Source organism: Fistularia commersonii, chromosome 7 (genome assembly GCF_037954325.1).
Source record: "Fistularia commersonii isolate RoL2024-O1a breed Wild chromosome 7, RoL_Fcom_v1.0, whole genome shotgun sequence".
Taxonomy (NCBI): domain Eukaryota; kingdom Metazoa; phylum Chordata; class Actinopteri; order Syngnathiformes; family Fistulariidae; genus Fistularia; species Fistularia commersonii.
In genome coordinates, this window is record NC_141290.1 from 4,143,095 (window position 1) to 4,158,564 (window position 15,470).

At 42.2% G+C, this 15,470-nt stretch overlaps 1 protein-coding gene across 1 annotated transcript in view; it reads right to left on the bottom strand.

The window, feature by feature from the left end:
* The window catches only part of LOC147232407 (copine-8-like), a 77,908-nt gene that overhangs the window by 39,872 nt on the left and 22,566 nt on the right, over nt 1-15,470 (bottom strand). Inside the window, exons 3-5 of the mRNA XM_086149232.1 lie at nt 13,000-13,046; nt 10,872-10,975; nt 49-88 (exon numbers count right to left, since the gene is read on the bottom strand). Coding sequence (XP_086005358.1) covers nt 49-88; nt 10,872-10,975; nt 13,000-13,046 — 191 coding nt within the window. The remainder of the gene's footprint in view (nt 1-48; nt 89-10,871; nt 10,976-12,999; nt 13,047-15,470) is intronic.

Consider the following 15,470-nt stretch of genomic DNA (forward strand, 5'->3'; position numbering starts at 1 on the left):
TGCGCGGACGTGTGTGTGTGTGTGTGTGTGTGTGACGGATACACTCACGTGTTTGGAGAGGTTGTCGCTCTTGCAGTCCAGGTCGTACCTGTGGAGCGCAGAAGGTCAGAGGTCAGGAGCAGAGAACACGTTGATGGCGGTGGGCAGAGTCAGGCAGCATTAGCCACGGCCACCTCTGCGCTAACGGCTGCAGAGAGGCGGCGTTTAGAGGCCGTCACAGGTGACGGGGACGCTTTCGCTCCGACGGGGAGGAAAACAGAGGCCGAGTATGGATAGAGAAGCTTCTAGGAGCAGCCGTCTTACTTGAAGGTTTATTTCCTTATATCATTTATCTGATTTTTTGTTTGCTTTTTTTCAGAGGCAGTTATTTTTTTTTTTTATAATATTCTGGAAAATAACCCGATGCTGTTCCTTGAAAACTATTTTCTGAATTTTTAATTTTTTTTCCTTCTAGGTTGGTTATCCCGCACAGCTCCTGAGAGGACATGGGAGGGTTAAAAAGGGTAAAAACATTAAAAATGAAAATTAGTTCTTGCGATAAACAAACCAAAAAAAAAGAAAAAAAAACACTTTTTTTTTTGTAATATTCAGGAAAATAACCCAATGTTGTTCCTTGACTTGTTTCGGGTAAACTTCTTAATTCTTCTCTGAATTTGCACGAGTTTTCTTCGAGGTTGGTTTTCCTAGGCAGCCCCTTAGAGGATATGGGGGGGGGGGGGTAAAAAGGGTAAAAACATTAAAAATGAAAATTAGTTCTTGCGATAAACAAACCAAAAAAAAGAAAAAAAAAAACGCTTTTTTTTTTTTGTAATATTCAGGAAAATAACCCAATGTTGTTCCTTGACTTGTTTCGGGTAAACTTCTTAATTCTTCTCTGAATTTGCACGAGTTTTCTTCGAGGTTGGTTTTCCTAGGCAGCCCCTTAGAGGATATGGGGGGGGGGGGGGGTAAAAAGGGTAAAAAGGGTAAAAAGGGTAAAAAAAAAAAAAAAAAAAAAAAGAAAATTTATTCTTGCAACAAAAAAAAAAAAAGGAATTTATTCCTTTTTTTTTTACAATATTCAGGGAATAGTGTAATGTTGTTCCTTGATTAGTTTTTGGTAAAATTTAAAATTATATTCAGAATTTCACGTTTTCTTCTAGGTTGGTTATTCTACACAGCTCCTGAGAGAACATGGGGGTTTAAAAGAATAAAAACACTAAATATAAAAATTAATTCTTTCGAAAAACAAAACAAAAAAACGAACACTTTTTTTTCTGTAATATTCAGGAAAATAACCCGATGTTATTCCTTGATTAGTTTTGGATAAACTTTTAAATTCTTTTTCGAATTTGCACGTGTTTTCTTTGGGGTTGATTTTCCTAGGCAGCCCTTTAGAGGACATGGGGGGGTAAAAAGGGTAAAAAAAAAAAATAAATAAAGATTTATTCTTGCAAAATTTATTCTTTTTTTTTTTTTTTTTTTGTCCTGCTATATCCTGTCTTCTGCCTTTATATTCATATTTAGAGTCATATTTATTTCCTTTTTTTTTTCGACACTGCTGCTTGTACCAAGACTATAAGGCGCTACTTTTTTCCACAAGATTTGAACCCAGATGCGGCTAATTTATGGATCTTTTCGGACTAATGAACCAAAACATTTACCCTCGTTACATCGGACCAATGAAATTCTACGGCCGCTCAATTCCTTGTGTTATTTATTATTCATCTTTTTCATCAGCCGCAGTGCGGGCACTGTTCAGAAAACAAAGCTAAAAATGCTAACGGCCGCTGCCTTACGACGCGGCAACGATCGATCGGTCGCCTTCCAAAGTCTGTTCCCCTGGCGAAACGTGGTCGGAAGTTAAAGAGAAGGGAGTTGGAAACTTTGGTACGTGCACGTAGACACAGTTTCAGGAATCTCCGGGGTGTCCGATCCGACTGAGGGGGCGTTTTTTCACTTCCTGTCTGGCCTCGGCATCCAGCCTGCCGTTAGCAACACCTGCATCCTGCTGTTCCGAGCCGTCCGCTCTCCTCCTCCGGGAGCAATTTATTCAGCTTTATTTACTTCCTGTTACCTGTCGCATTACAAGGGGGGGCTCAGGTGTGTGTGTGTGTGTTTGTGTGTGTGTGTGTGTGTGTTTGCTGAAAGCAGCAGAGTGTGTTAATGGGAGAGCAGGGGCGGTTCTGACTGACAGCGTGTCGTGAGTGATAAGCCGGGCACTGACAAATATCGGTAAATGTGTGTCACCGCCAGAGGGGGTTGTGGCGTCTATACGTGTACACACACTCACACACACACACACACACACACACACACACACACACACACACACGCACACAAGGCTCAACCATATATAAGCACACACATATATACACACACACATATATACACATAAACACACACATGCACATATACGCACATATATATATATACACACACACACACACACACACACACACATTAATATACGCACATATATACACACAAACACATTTACACACACACACGTATACACACAAACGCATACACACACACAGACACACTTATACACATAGACACACACACAAACACACACATTTACACATACAGACATATAAACTCACACTCATATAAACACAAACACATATACACACAAGCACGTATACACACACACGCATACACATACAGACACACACAACGACAAACACATACATTTACACACACAGACATATTATCATACACGCATATATAAACACACAAACACATATACACACACATATACACACAAGCACGTATACACACACACACGCATACACATATACAAACACACACAAACACATGTGGACACACACGCATATATTCACACATACACATACACACATATATGCGCAGACACATACGCACACATATATACACGCACTAACACATATATTTATAAACACATACATATACACACACACATACACACATATACACACACTTACACGTATATATATATATATATGTATGTATATATAAACACATACATATACACCCACACAAATAAACACATGAACACATTTACACACACACAAACATACACACATATGTGTACACACACATATACACAAACATGTATACAAGCACACATATATCCATACACAGACAAAAATACACAAAAACGTGTATACAAACACATATAAATAGACACACACGTATACTCACACACACACACACACACACACACACACACACACACACGTATAAATACATATGTAAATATATATGATTCCATAAGGAGGGAAAACAGCGGTTACACCATTGGCTGCCGGCAAAATGCACAGGTGCGCTTCATGTTCTATTCGCCTTTATTTTTTATTTTTTTCGCCTCTGTCACTTATAAATGATTCATTTCATCGTATTTAATAATGAGACACGAAGTGGAAGAAGGGAAAAAAAAAAAAAAAAAACCGTACTGATGTATGATGATTTGCACACACAAACGTTTGCAGGGGTAGATGTCCCACGGCGCCTCGTGAGTGCACATTTGCCGCATGTGTGTGTGTGTGTGTGTGGATGACATCACTCTGCATCGGGCCAGACAGGATTTCTCTTGGTCCTGCGGTGTGTGTGTGTGTGTTGCGGGGGGGGGGGGGGGGGGGGCGGGGAGGGTGCGAGCAGCGATGACTAACGACGCCGCACAAAACAAACCAGGGCTGAAGAAGCTGCAAAACAACAGACGACAGCGCCGACACTTCGGCTGCGCTTCCTAGCGGCTTTAGGAGAAGAAAAAAAAAATAAAATAAAGAAAACATTTTTGGAAGCCGCTATCTGCCATCAGTGTGCGGTTCCCCTTTTCGCGCAGGTGAGTTTAGGTTTCGCGTCGACCAATCGGATTCTACGATTGACCGGCGTCGCGACGCTTCTTGAATAAAAACACGATTTATGAGCGTTTCGCTAACCTCGTAGCCGTGATAATGATTTCGTTATTACAAATACAGGTGTGTTGTAACAGGCGCTGAAAAGCAAGATAAAAAAAAAAAAGATTTCTGTACAAATGAAATAACTCTTAACATTAATCAACGCCTGTTACAAAATGAGAGCGGTGTCGGCATGAAAAGCGAAGGCGGCAGGTGCGACTCGGTGTGAGGTGATAAGTGATGTTTTGATGTATTTCTTTTTGATAAAAATTATAATCCTGTATTTCTTTACCTGTTCTTTTTTTGTCATTCAGTCATTTGTAAATTTAGTGAATACGTTCACTCGGTTTTTTTTTCCCTACAGGAAATTAACTGTTTGTCGAACGTCCCAGGACAATATTGAGATTTGAAAATTGGAGATCAATACAAAATATATATTAAACTGCATACAAACCCAATTTCTTTAATCCTTTATTATACACAGTTAAAGATTAAATTATAGATACTGAGTCCAGAACTGCATGTTGCAGTCATGAGCCTATTTTCCATTTTTTGTTGGTACAACAATAAAGGGTGTTTTATGAAGGTGACTCACTACAATTATTAACAGCTATAATAACAAGAACAACAACAACAACAATAATAATAATGTAAAAAGGAATATCAGTGACAAAAATAATTCGAATAATAATACATAATTGTAAAATATTAACACTGGTATTAATGAATAATGATAATAATGAAAAAAAATAATTCAAATAATAATAAATAATCGTAAAATATTAACACTGGTATTAATAAATGATAATAATAATGAATAAAAATAATTCAAAATAATAATAAATAATTGTAAAATATGAATACTAGTATTACTTAATAATAATAATAATAATGATAATAAATGAGTCCTATTGCTAAATGTGATGTAAAAAAAAATCTTTTGTACTGAAGAATTTCTGTCAGCTTGCAATGCGCCAGTAGTGCATATGGAATTTTACATTTTTTTTTTTCAATCAAGATAAAATAATAATAATAATAATGATAATAATAATCATCTAAAAAATGGGTACATTTCTCTGATGTGTCGAACCAAAGTGAGTGTCGCTGAAAGCAGAAGATACTTCACAGTATTAATAATCTTCAGTAATTGAACGGGATTCTTTTCCAGCGGATATTCACTCGCGTCGAGTGTTGACTAGAATCCACCAGATTGCAGAGAATCCTAGAACACCGGCAAATGAATAAATAGGAAGGGGGTGACGCCGTTGGAGTTGGTCACTCCTGGGAGTGTTTTCATCCTCCAGTCTTGAAAAAAAGAAATAGAAAAAAAATAAATAAAAAATAAACATCTTCAATCCGTTGAAATGAAGTTAATGTGGCTCACTGATTTATTCTGCAAACCTATTATAAAAGGAGAATGGCAGGAAAGGAAACAGCTCAGAGATAAATCCTTCGGTTATGAGGCTTATAATATTCTGTTTTTATTGAATCTGAGGGGAAGTGGGGGGTGATGGACGCTAATGGTCATTCTGTGACACGGCTGAACTTCGGTTATATTGCAAAGTGTTGCAAAGGAATAAATCATCGCTTCCCTTTTTCAACGGATTCACTAAAAACATGATCCCGACAGAGAGGAGAATTTGTTGTGGCGCGGCGGTAATAAAACCTTCACACACAGGAGGCAAAGTACCGTATAAGTAAACCACTTTATCTCAAAGCGATGCTCGTAAATATGTCCAGCGGAAGCTGGTTGTTGTTTTTTTTTTGGGGGGGAAATAAGCGATCACGCCGCTCGCGCTTCGGTAACATCGCCCAAAGCCAGTTTCTGACGCCGAGTCTTACGGTCATTGGAGAATTTTGATGGTTTCCCTTCAAAAGGCCAAACGTTAGCTTTTCAATCGTGGATGAACGTTTTACAGAGGTGATCCCAGACGTAGAGACGTCTTTATTATGATTGTTCTCTGACGCCTCTCGTCCGTTCTGACTTTAAATAATTGCAGCTTAAATCTAAAGCATACAACTTTGGTTCCGACGAGATGTCTGCAGATGTCTCCAAAAGCACTGACTGAATGGCCATGTTGGATCTCTATCTTTTTTTTTTTTCCAGTGACCAGAGTGTGTCCACGGTTCAACTCCAGATGACGCCGAACGCGGCCAGATTCCGACCGAAATGTTAAGAATGTTATCATCTTAGCACTCTTGCCGTCTAACAATAGCTACCCTACATTCTTTGAAAGCTGGGGAGAATTTTACCAAGTTGATATTCCAAAGAAGACCCATCCAAAGGATGCTCTTCCACTCCTCCTGGTGGATGGACAAGAGGAGGTCCTCCACTTCCATTGGAATTGCGTTCCTTACGGTGAAAATGTGATTTTTGCTGTAAGTCAGAAGCCACATCAGTACCTATGTCAGTACCTTACGTATGCTAACACTATGGAGTATGGAGAGGCGTTTAGTAACATCTCATTTAACTTCCATGGAGGGGTCTGACTTACGCTTGAAGGCTAAAAAGTTTAGGAAGGCTAAAAACAGAAAACAAATTGTGAATGAAAACAAAGCCGTCTTCCTCGATTGAGGACGTACTGTATGTCGTCCGCTCAGCTTGCCTACCGTAATTTCTGGACGATAAGCCGCGACTTTTTTCACGTCAACAACAATGCGGCTAATATATGGACTTTTGGGGGGGGGGGGGGGGCTAATGGGCTTCACGCCGCTAAAACATTTATCCCCGTCGCATCGGACCGATGAAATGACCGAGAGTCTGTTCAACTCCGAAGAAGACGACTTTGACGGTTTCAGTGCGCAGGAGGAAGCCCGAGGTAGCGATCGGCTAGCCGGTGCGGCTTATATTGAGGTGCGCTCAATAGTCCGGAAATTACGGTAATTCCCTTGTAAAATTTGTTTCAACATCGCAAACAGCGTGTGTCCGAACGATGGAACAAGACTTTCTTGCTAAATTTATGGGAAATGGTGACGCAACCGTGAAACGCCAAAGTTTTCAGGATGTTGTAAACCGAGGACTTGGGGTATCCCAACGTCCATCGGGACATAACTCTGCAGTCCACCTGAAGTGCGAGGGCCTCTCTTTTAAAGATAGCAATGTCCGCATTCTGGACGGGAAAAGACAGATGGTCAAAAGAAGAGGCCGTCGTGGTCAAAAGCGAAAAATTGTTATCGAACAGAAAAGGGAGGCTTAGGCCAAACCGTCGGCCCACATTCTACGCCACACTGGAATCCATCCCGAGATTGACCGACTCACACACACCGGTTCCATCTACAGTCATTCTACAGTCAGCAAAATGATCTAACAGGTGTCACTCCTTTGTTTCGCACCATCTGAATTTTAGCAGTACCTCCTCAAATTTGAACTCAGCTACGTCCCCAGAAGTTGTACCTTCAACAACGGCGCTGTTAGCATGAGCCTCCATTCCATCTAGTTCCTCCAAAACAACTCTTCCATTAAGACACCGAACCATCATGACTTCGACCGGCTCCCGACCCCGGCGGATCCATACGGAAAACACCCCGCAGTCCTTTCCAACTCTCGGATGAGAGGTGAAACGACTTCGGGGGGGACGGGAGACCGGTCGGCGAGAAAAGATTTCGACAAGAATTCCCCGTCACCGCTTGAAAACTGAGCAGAGGACGCGTCGTGAAACTGAAACGAGGAAGCAAAACGTTGCATAGAAGGGAGCCAAACTGGACCCATTTTCACTCGCTGACTCAGGGACTCGCGTCTGTTCAATGTTCTCCCGCTCACGTCGCTCACGGCCTGTTGGGAGCGAGTGTGAAACAGCCTTTCCGCCGCATTACTCTTATCAGGTATACCGCAAGAATTGATAAGTGTGGGTGTATTCTTGTTTTTTTTGAGGTTTTGAGGCACCGGATCACACAAAAGCCCGCCGAAAGGGCTTCCCCCTGACTCCGGAGAGTAGCCTAGCGTCCACGTGACGGTAAACAGTCGGGGAGAGCGACACGGCCGAGGGTTAACGGGATTTCCAGGCACGGCGTAGCGGCAGCAGAGGAAGCAAAAATGTGTTGTTGCTTTGGGGCAAAGAGAGCGTGGGCTGGTTGAGTTACTCCGGCGGTTTGCGGGGAGTTCAGTCTGGCGGCGTGGACGTCCTGGAGGGATGCGAAGCAGCCAGTGGAAGTGAAGGGGCTGCGAGAGCGACTGTAAAAACACTTCTTGACCTCAGAGACGGCAGCTGGAGACTCCGTGTGCGTGCAGCATCGCAACATAAATGCGCAAGGTTTGCCCGGGAAGCAAAATATGTACGTGTGAAAATAAACATGTGTGCTTTTTTTGGCCGTGCATATGCATGTGTGTGTGTGTGTAGAAACCGTGTCCTTGATGGGGATGATCATATGGTCGGCGGCCCCGAGGAAGGACCGACGGCCGTCCAGAACGAAAACACAACACGAAATGATACTCTGGCGAAGCCGCCTTGATATTTTCCTCGGAATATCACATGCAGACGGTGAAAAAGAAATGTAGTCATTTGGAAAAATGATATAAAAGCCAGATGGAAAAAAAAAAAAAAAAATAGAATTCACAGTTTTTCGGTTAACTAAGATGATCTGCACGTTCCGAAATAAAAATTCAGGAATTTGCATTTCGGTGTTAAAACGCAGACGGCGGGTGAAATAAAAACTGAAGTTTCAGCCTCCGGCACTTTGGGGTTGGTCACTATTTTTATCCTTTCTATAATTGGCCTTTTAGTTGTGTTTTCATCGTATCTGCTAAGGCAAAACAACCAGTCAAGCACACACACACACACACACACACACACACATGGACCCAAAACAGCTAGCGTCTCTCCTTGACCTTCACTAACCTCCCACAGCTTGAGAGCTGCATGTGGCCTGTTGACAAGCCAGGAAGAGAAAAAAAATAAAACAAAAAAAAAAAAAAAAAAAATCCTCCTCGATCCTTCTCGAGAAATACAGCCGGACACGATCCGCATTATCATAATCACTCGGGCAGCCGGACTTATAGGGGCGTCGTGAGAAAACCGCCCGACTGCCGAGCGACTCGTCTGGTCGGGCGCCGACAGCGACGGCGAGCGAGGAAAAGGAGAGCGGCGGCCAGAATTCTGGGGGGAAACAGCCGAGGCTTCTGCCAAAATCCCCGAGTCGGTGACCTCATTTCGAGTCGACTTCACATGTCGGGGCCTCGCGAGGATCTCCGGGGAACCGGGGGGGGAGTTTTTTTCTTTTTTTTTTTTTTTTTTTTTTTTTTTCTGTCCGGTCTGCTGGTCACTGCAGAGCGTTTTTTTTTTTTTTTTTTTTAACCTCCGAAGCGGTTTAAAATTAAAATTGCATGATCCGCTGTGTCACGTTCGCGCCTGGAAAAAAAAAAAAAAAAAAAGGGTAAAATCGGGACGTTTTTACCGCCGCCCTCAAAGCACTCGCTTTTATTTCTCTATTCTATTTCTTTATGAAAATTTTATTTCGCGACGCGGAAAACGTCGGGGGGGAAATGAAAGGCACGTGGCGTAAAAAGGATGGCGTTAAAAGGATTATGTTTGTTTCGCGACACGGCGCATTCTGTGCTAAAGAGGTTATTTAACACACCCTTTCATTACGTTTAAGACGAATAATATTGGCGTCGAGGTAGAAAAGAAAAAAACCCTTGGCTTAGTGAAGATACAACCATTTTTTTTACATTTAATTTGTGTATGAAAATTGCATTATAAATAGTCCCAGTGGGTGATTCATTACTTTAATGACGTATAAGGAACAGTCACTTCCGTCATCTTTTTATGGTATTTAATATCCAATACACTCCTAGTCCTTTCCTTGAACCTAAACTTTAAAAAAAAAAAAAATGCCCATTTTTCTTTGGGTTTTTTGTGGTTTGTTTGTTGAAAGTAATTTTTCAAGTTTTTGTCCTGAATTTTCTTTTTTCACAAGTAATAATAATAATAATAATAATAATAAAAATAATAGTAATAATTCATTTTCTTGAAGGCACCTTATTTGACAACCAAGGGTACAAATGTATACAAAAAAAATACAGATTTAAAAGAAACATTGAAATACAAACAATAAGTGGTAAAAAATATTCATTTATACATATACACACACGTATGTATATGTGAATACATGCACACCCATACATACATACATACATGCACATCTACATATAATAAATAGACGCCAATCTACTCTAAAGGTTTGGTGATTTCTGAGTTACTTTTAGTCCAGGTTAAAAATTAGCTGTTTAATTGTCAGATGCCTGGTGAAAATGGATGGTGCAAATGGTGAACGAGTTCATTTCACAACACACACACTGTGTATATATACACTGCTCAAAAAAATAAAGGGAACACTTAAAAACACATCCTAGATCTAAATGAATGAAATATTCTTATGAAATACTTTGCTCTTTACACAGTTGAATGTGCTGACAACAAAATCACACAAAAATGATCAATGGAAATCAATTGTATCAACCCATGGAGGTCTGGATTAGGAATCACACAAAAAATTAAAGTGTAAAAACAAACTCCAGGCTGATCCAACTTTGATGTAATGTCCTTAAAACAAGTCAAAATGAATCTGTGTTGCTTCCTGAGTGGACACTATGATTTCACACAAGTGTGATTGACTTGGAATTACATTGTGTTGTTCAAGTGTTCCCTTTATTTTTTTGAGCAGTATATATATATATATATATATATATATATTCCTTGTGAAATTTCAGACGCTAAAAATGGATCATAATCCCGAAGTCGAGCCCGACTGACTTTGCAACCCGATGTTTTCCCAACAAGCGTATTTGTATGAACGGGGCTAATTAGGAGCGAAGCGGCAGTTGGCCGGGGGGGTCGGAGGGGTTGGCAGGAAAAGTTGTCTTTTATTTAAAAAGGGAGACGACTTTACACATCCTGCCTCTGCAGAGGTCATGAATATTTCAGTCCTTCGCTTTGCCTTTCCTCCCGCCCACGCCCGCGAACGCACGATCCGCAAAGTCGGGGCGACGTGCACGACGGGGCGGCGCCAACTCACAGGTCGAAGCGCAGGTTCTGCCGCTCCTCGAAGAAATAATCCAGGATGAATTTGCGGACGAAGTCGGGGTTGAGGGTGTTGTCGATGACTTCCGTCCTGCCGAACTGGACCGGGAGGGAACGGTTACATGTTGTAAACAATAACTTTTAGCATGTTGATACTTCAGCGAGGCAATTCTGAACATATTTTCTCTTGCTTTGCAAAGTTGCAGAAAATGAACACCAAAGTTTTGTCTTCAGTCTGAATTCTCTCACTTTTAAAAATAAGTTTAAAATGATTTAACTACCTCATTTCACATGCCGTGTCCTAACTCTGCTACCTTTTTTTTAATCTTAATCTTTTTCAAATTTTTTTTATTTTGTTGGTCTTTGCTATCTTCCGTCTTCTAACTTCTAACTTTCTCTCTATACTTATATTTCGATTTATTTTTTACATTATAACTGTAACGCTGTTGCGGCAAAAGAATTTCCCCCGTGGGGATCAATAAAGTTTATATAATCGACATATTTTTTTGAGTCATAAAACAACCTGGAACGACCCACTTAAACAACCTTTTTTTTTTCTTTTCATTCAATTAAAGGACCGGCAAGATCCAGTCGAATCTGTTAAAAAAAATATCTAAAAATCACAGATATTGACAAAATTCTGATCGAGCAATGTACCGTAATTTCCGGACGATGAGCCGCGACTTTTTTCACGTAAACAACGATGCGGCTAATATATGGACTTTTATGGCTGGGGGGACGCTAACGAGCTTCACGCCGCTAAAACGTTCATCCTCGTCACATCGGACCGATGAAATGACCGGGAAATTCTGACTCTGTTCAACTCTGACACCGAAGAAGACGACTTTGACGGTTTTAGTGCGCGGGATGAAGCCCGAGATAGCGATCGGCTAGCCGGTGCGGCTTATATTGAGGTGCGCTCAATAGTCCGGAAATTACGGTACTCCTTGGAGTACGTCGTCGCGAAGAACCACCGTCAAACGGAGACCGTCGCAATTCAAAAAATTACGATTCACATTAGCATTAGCAGCATTAGCATTAGCATTAGCAGTGAATGTGTTTCACAGTGGCAGAGCGCACGCTACACATGCATGAGGTCCTGGGTTCAATCCCACTGTAAGTCGCTTTGGATAAAAGCGTCCGCCAAATGACAGAACTCGATTCTAGCATTCCAGCGTTTGTGCCGCCTGAAACACCTGGGATCAGCTGACAGGAATCCAACCGGTGCAGAATGAAACTTGAGTTGAACTGACACGCCGTGAACGCGACTGTGGAGGCTCGTGTCAGCGTCCGAAATGCTAATTTGTATAAGTTGGTGTTTAACCCCGGGGTGCACCGGACAGCTTTGACAGCATTGAAGAAGGGAATTCAAGCCAAACCATGAGACGCATGGAGGGTAAATCAAATTTCTTCCACTACAATGGGGTTACAGTTTTTAGGTTCAACCCCAAACAGTGGTCTGTTAGCGAGTTAGCCTAATCTTTAACTCCGTTTCCATCATTTTTCTTAGAATTTCTCATTTCGGCAACTCAGATGGTAGCCTCCGTCGTCACGGTGCCCATTGCTTTAGCTGCTAATTTCAATAAAGGGTTTGTAAATATGACATGTGACAAGAGGTACCTCGGAACAGACCCTCCTAAATAAGAGAAAGACCAGTAGGACTGAAATAAGACTGAGATCTCTGTCGGTTGGGGTTTGGATTATCTAGACTTTCAGCGGTCAACTGATGGGAGCTTAGTAGCGTTGGATGATGGAACTGTCAATCGGAGTAACAGTAGGCAGGACATTAATCTTTTAACCTGAATACCATTTTTCAACACTGACAACCATGTCTTTTGGTTGCTTTTTTTAAATCGGACAGTCCTTTTTTTTTTTTGCAACCTGGAAAAATAAACCAATTGGGGGGGGGAAAAAAAAAAAACCATTCCTGCATTGCTTGGTAAATCAGACCAAACCTTTGATTTCCACAGCTTGCAAATTAAGAGCCAAGTGGGAGGCGTCCGGAAAACCCTTTCAGTCACCAGCTGCCCTTTAAGGGTTAGCGTGCGGCAACTTAGCCGCGAATTATTACCCATGATTACGAAATGGACGTTTCCGCTCAAACCCCGGCCCTTGACACTCACCTCTCTCCATTCCCTGTTGGCTATTCCTTGGGTGTACAGCACGCAAACTGTTGAATTACAAACAGGAGAGGGGCGAGGGGAAGACAAACAAGAGACGGGTTAGATCGATGGCGGGGAGTCGGAACGGCGGGCGCTCGATGCCGGGGGTGTCGGCATCCCCCCTCCGGACGCCGTCACGAGAGGGAAAACTCCCTAATTAAATGTCACTAGAACTTTGCCTGGCGGCGGGATGATATTTCAGGGGGGGGAGGATCGGGGATGTTTGCGCGGGCGGCCGATTACGTCGGAATACCCGTCCTCATCGAGCAAATAGGGACCGTCAATAGTATTGACATTCTGGCGGCCCCGTTCCGAGGGAGTCCGGGAGCGCTTTTCACGGTGACGGGCCATTGGTGAGAACATGGCGACGCGATCAGCCGGCACTAAGATGACATTTCATTTGCATCCTGGCAGCCTTTACCGTACCGGCATGGCAGCGACTCACCGCTCCTCCAGAGCCCCCGGGAGCAGACGCTTTGGAAAATGGGCTTGAACCGGGCGGCGGGTTTCGACAAAACCTTCAAACTTCCTGTTCGTAAAATAAGATCCGCCCGTCTCGGCTTGTTTGTTCTGCGGGGGATCGTTTGCGGTTAAAAAAAAAGAAGAAATGCTGCGATCAATGTTTTTTTTTTTTTAAGCGCAATAACGGCTCCGACGGGTGAATTATCAAGTGGGAAGAACGCAACTCATAACTGAGGTTTTATATTTTAATGTTTTTCCACCGGAGCACGATTGGAAACTTGGGGAGGATTGAAAGATGAAGCTCTCTGGATATTGTTTGGAGGAGCTAAAAGAGAAAGACGCGTCGGGACCGTCGGCGATCCCTCAGTTGATCGATAAAAACATACAGGGTTGAAAACACAGACTAAATGCCACCACGTAATTGCCATGGCAACCGACCGACGGTCACCCCCTCCGCCAAAAAAAAACACAGACCGATGATTGATCCGTTTGAGGGCACGTGGTGAATTGAACTCAGAGAAAAGCTAGAAAGCTAAAGCGACACGCAGGCGAACACGCACCTCGCCATGACCCGATTCCGCCTGCGTTAAAAAGTATATATATAAAAAAATGTCCTTTTCGAACGCGACCTTTCCGACCCGTTCCACCTGAACGGCAGCCGTTGCGCCGAAAGACCGTAACGACGGCGACAACCTCGGCCTCTTGTCCCGGCTGGCGAGGGAGAAACAATTGCGTCCGCCGAAAGCGCGCGAGCCCTCGCTAAAGGCTACCTAGCCATCATGGAAGAGTCGAACTGAAACAGAAGATGCTGAGATGACGAATTCAAAACGAACGCGCTATGCTAGCTGGAACGAGGAGCCGACGAGCGTCAGGGGCCGACGAGCGGCGTGTTAAATCCAGGATCAGATCGACGTCATCAAAAAAAAAACGCATTTATTCATCGTAAGTGCGCTCCTGGATCAGTTGTTTACTCTTCGACGTCCAAGAAATGAAGTTTGATTTCCGTCTCGTGTTGACGCTCCTATCCTAGAAGTTGTATTTCTTCCTTCTTATGACAATTATCGAAAAACACGAGGTCTTTGCCGTGACCTCTTTCCGCTAGCGCAATCGCTACCACGCTGCCCCTGTTAGCGGTGTACGCTACCACCCCCACAGCAGTTGGACGCTACTGCTCTAATATTGTTTACATTCTGCCTATGTTTACATTTCCCTGAGGTATTTAATAGTACGTGTATTATTATTTATTCATTACACTTCTCAAGATGCACTGGGAATGGCATAGTAAGAATTTCATTTTACTGGGAAACACGTTTCCAGACTGTATGTATGACAGTAATATTTAACAGATCTACCCGATCACGCATACATTTACAGCACAGCAACGTGCAAACCAATGATCACTAAAGGTACCGTGGACTTTGGGGCAACATAAAAAAAAAAGAAAAGAATAAAAAATTTAAAAAAAATTAAAAATTGAAATTAAAAAAGAAAAAAAAAAGGAAAAAAAAATATTAAAGAGAAAAGGCGTTTTTTTTCCCCTAAAATTAACACTTGTTCTTTATTCTATTGATTCTAATTCCTTTTTTTAACTTGAAAAGTAGGCCTTTCTTAATTTCGGAAAAAAAAAGAGAACAAACTTTAGTCAATTGCACCTGTTCTCTCCTAAGAGTCACTTTTATTTATCATTTTCTGAAGATTTGAAGACGTCTGTTTTGATGTCATTTGAACAACTAAATATTTTACACGACGGGAAAAACGCGATCATGTCTGCCCACGTGAAGCATCCCTTTCAGGTTTAAACGGTCCACAAATAAAGATTCGTCACCGTCCGGAGGTGTGCACGGTGCACGAATCGATAGCCCCTCAAATCTCAGCAATTTATTGTCCGCCTCGGCAAAACAAAACAACAAATCTCGCGGGTCCGGCTTTTCAGACGCAAGAGCCGATTTGATTTGAAAGTCCAATAAATA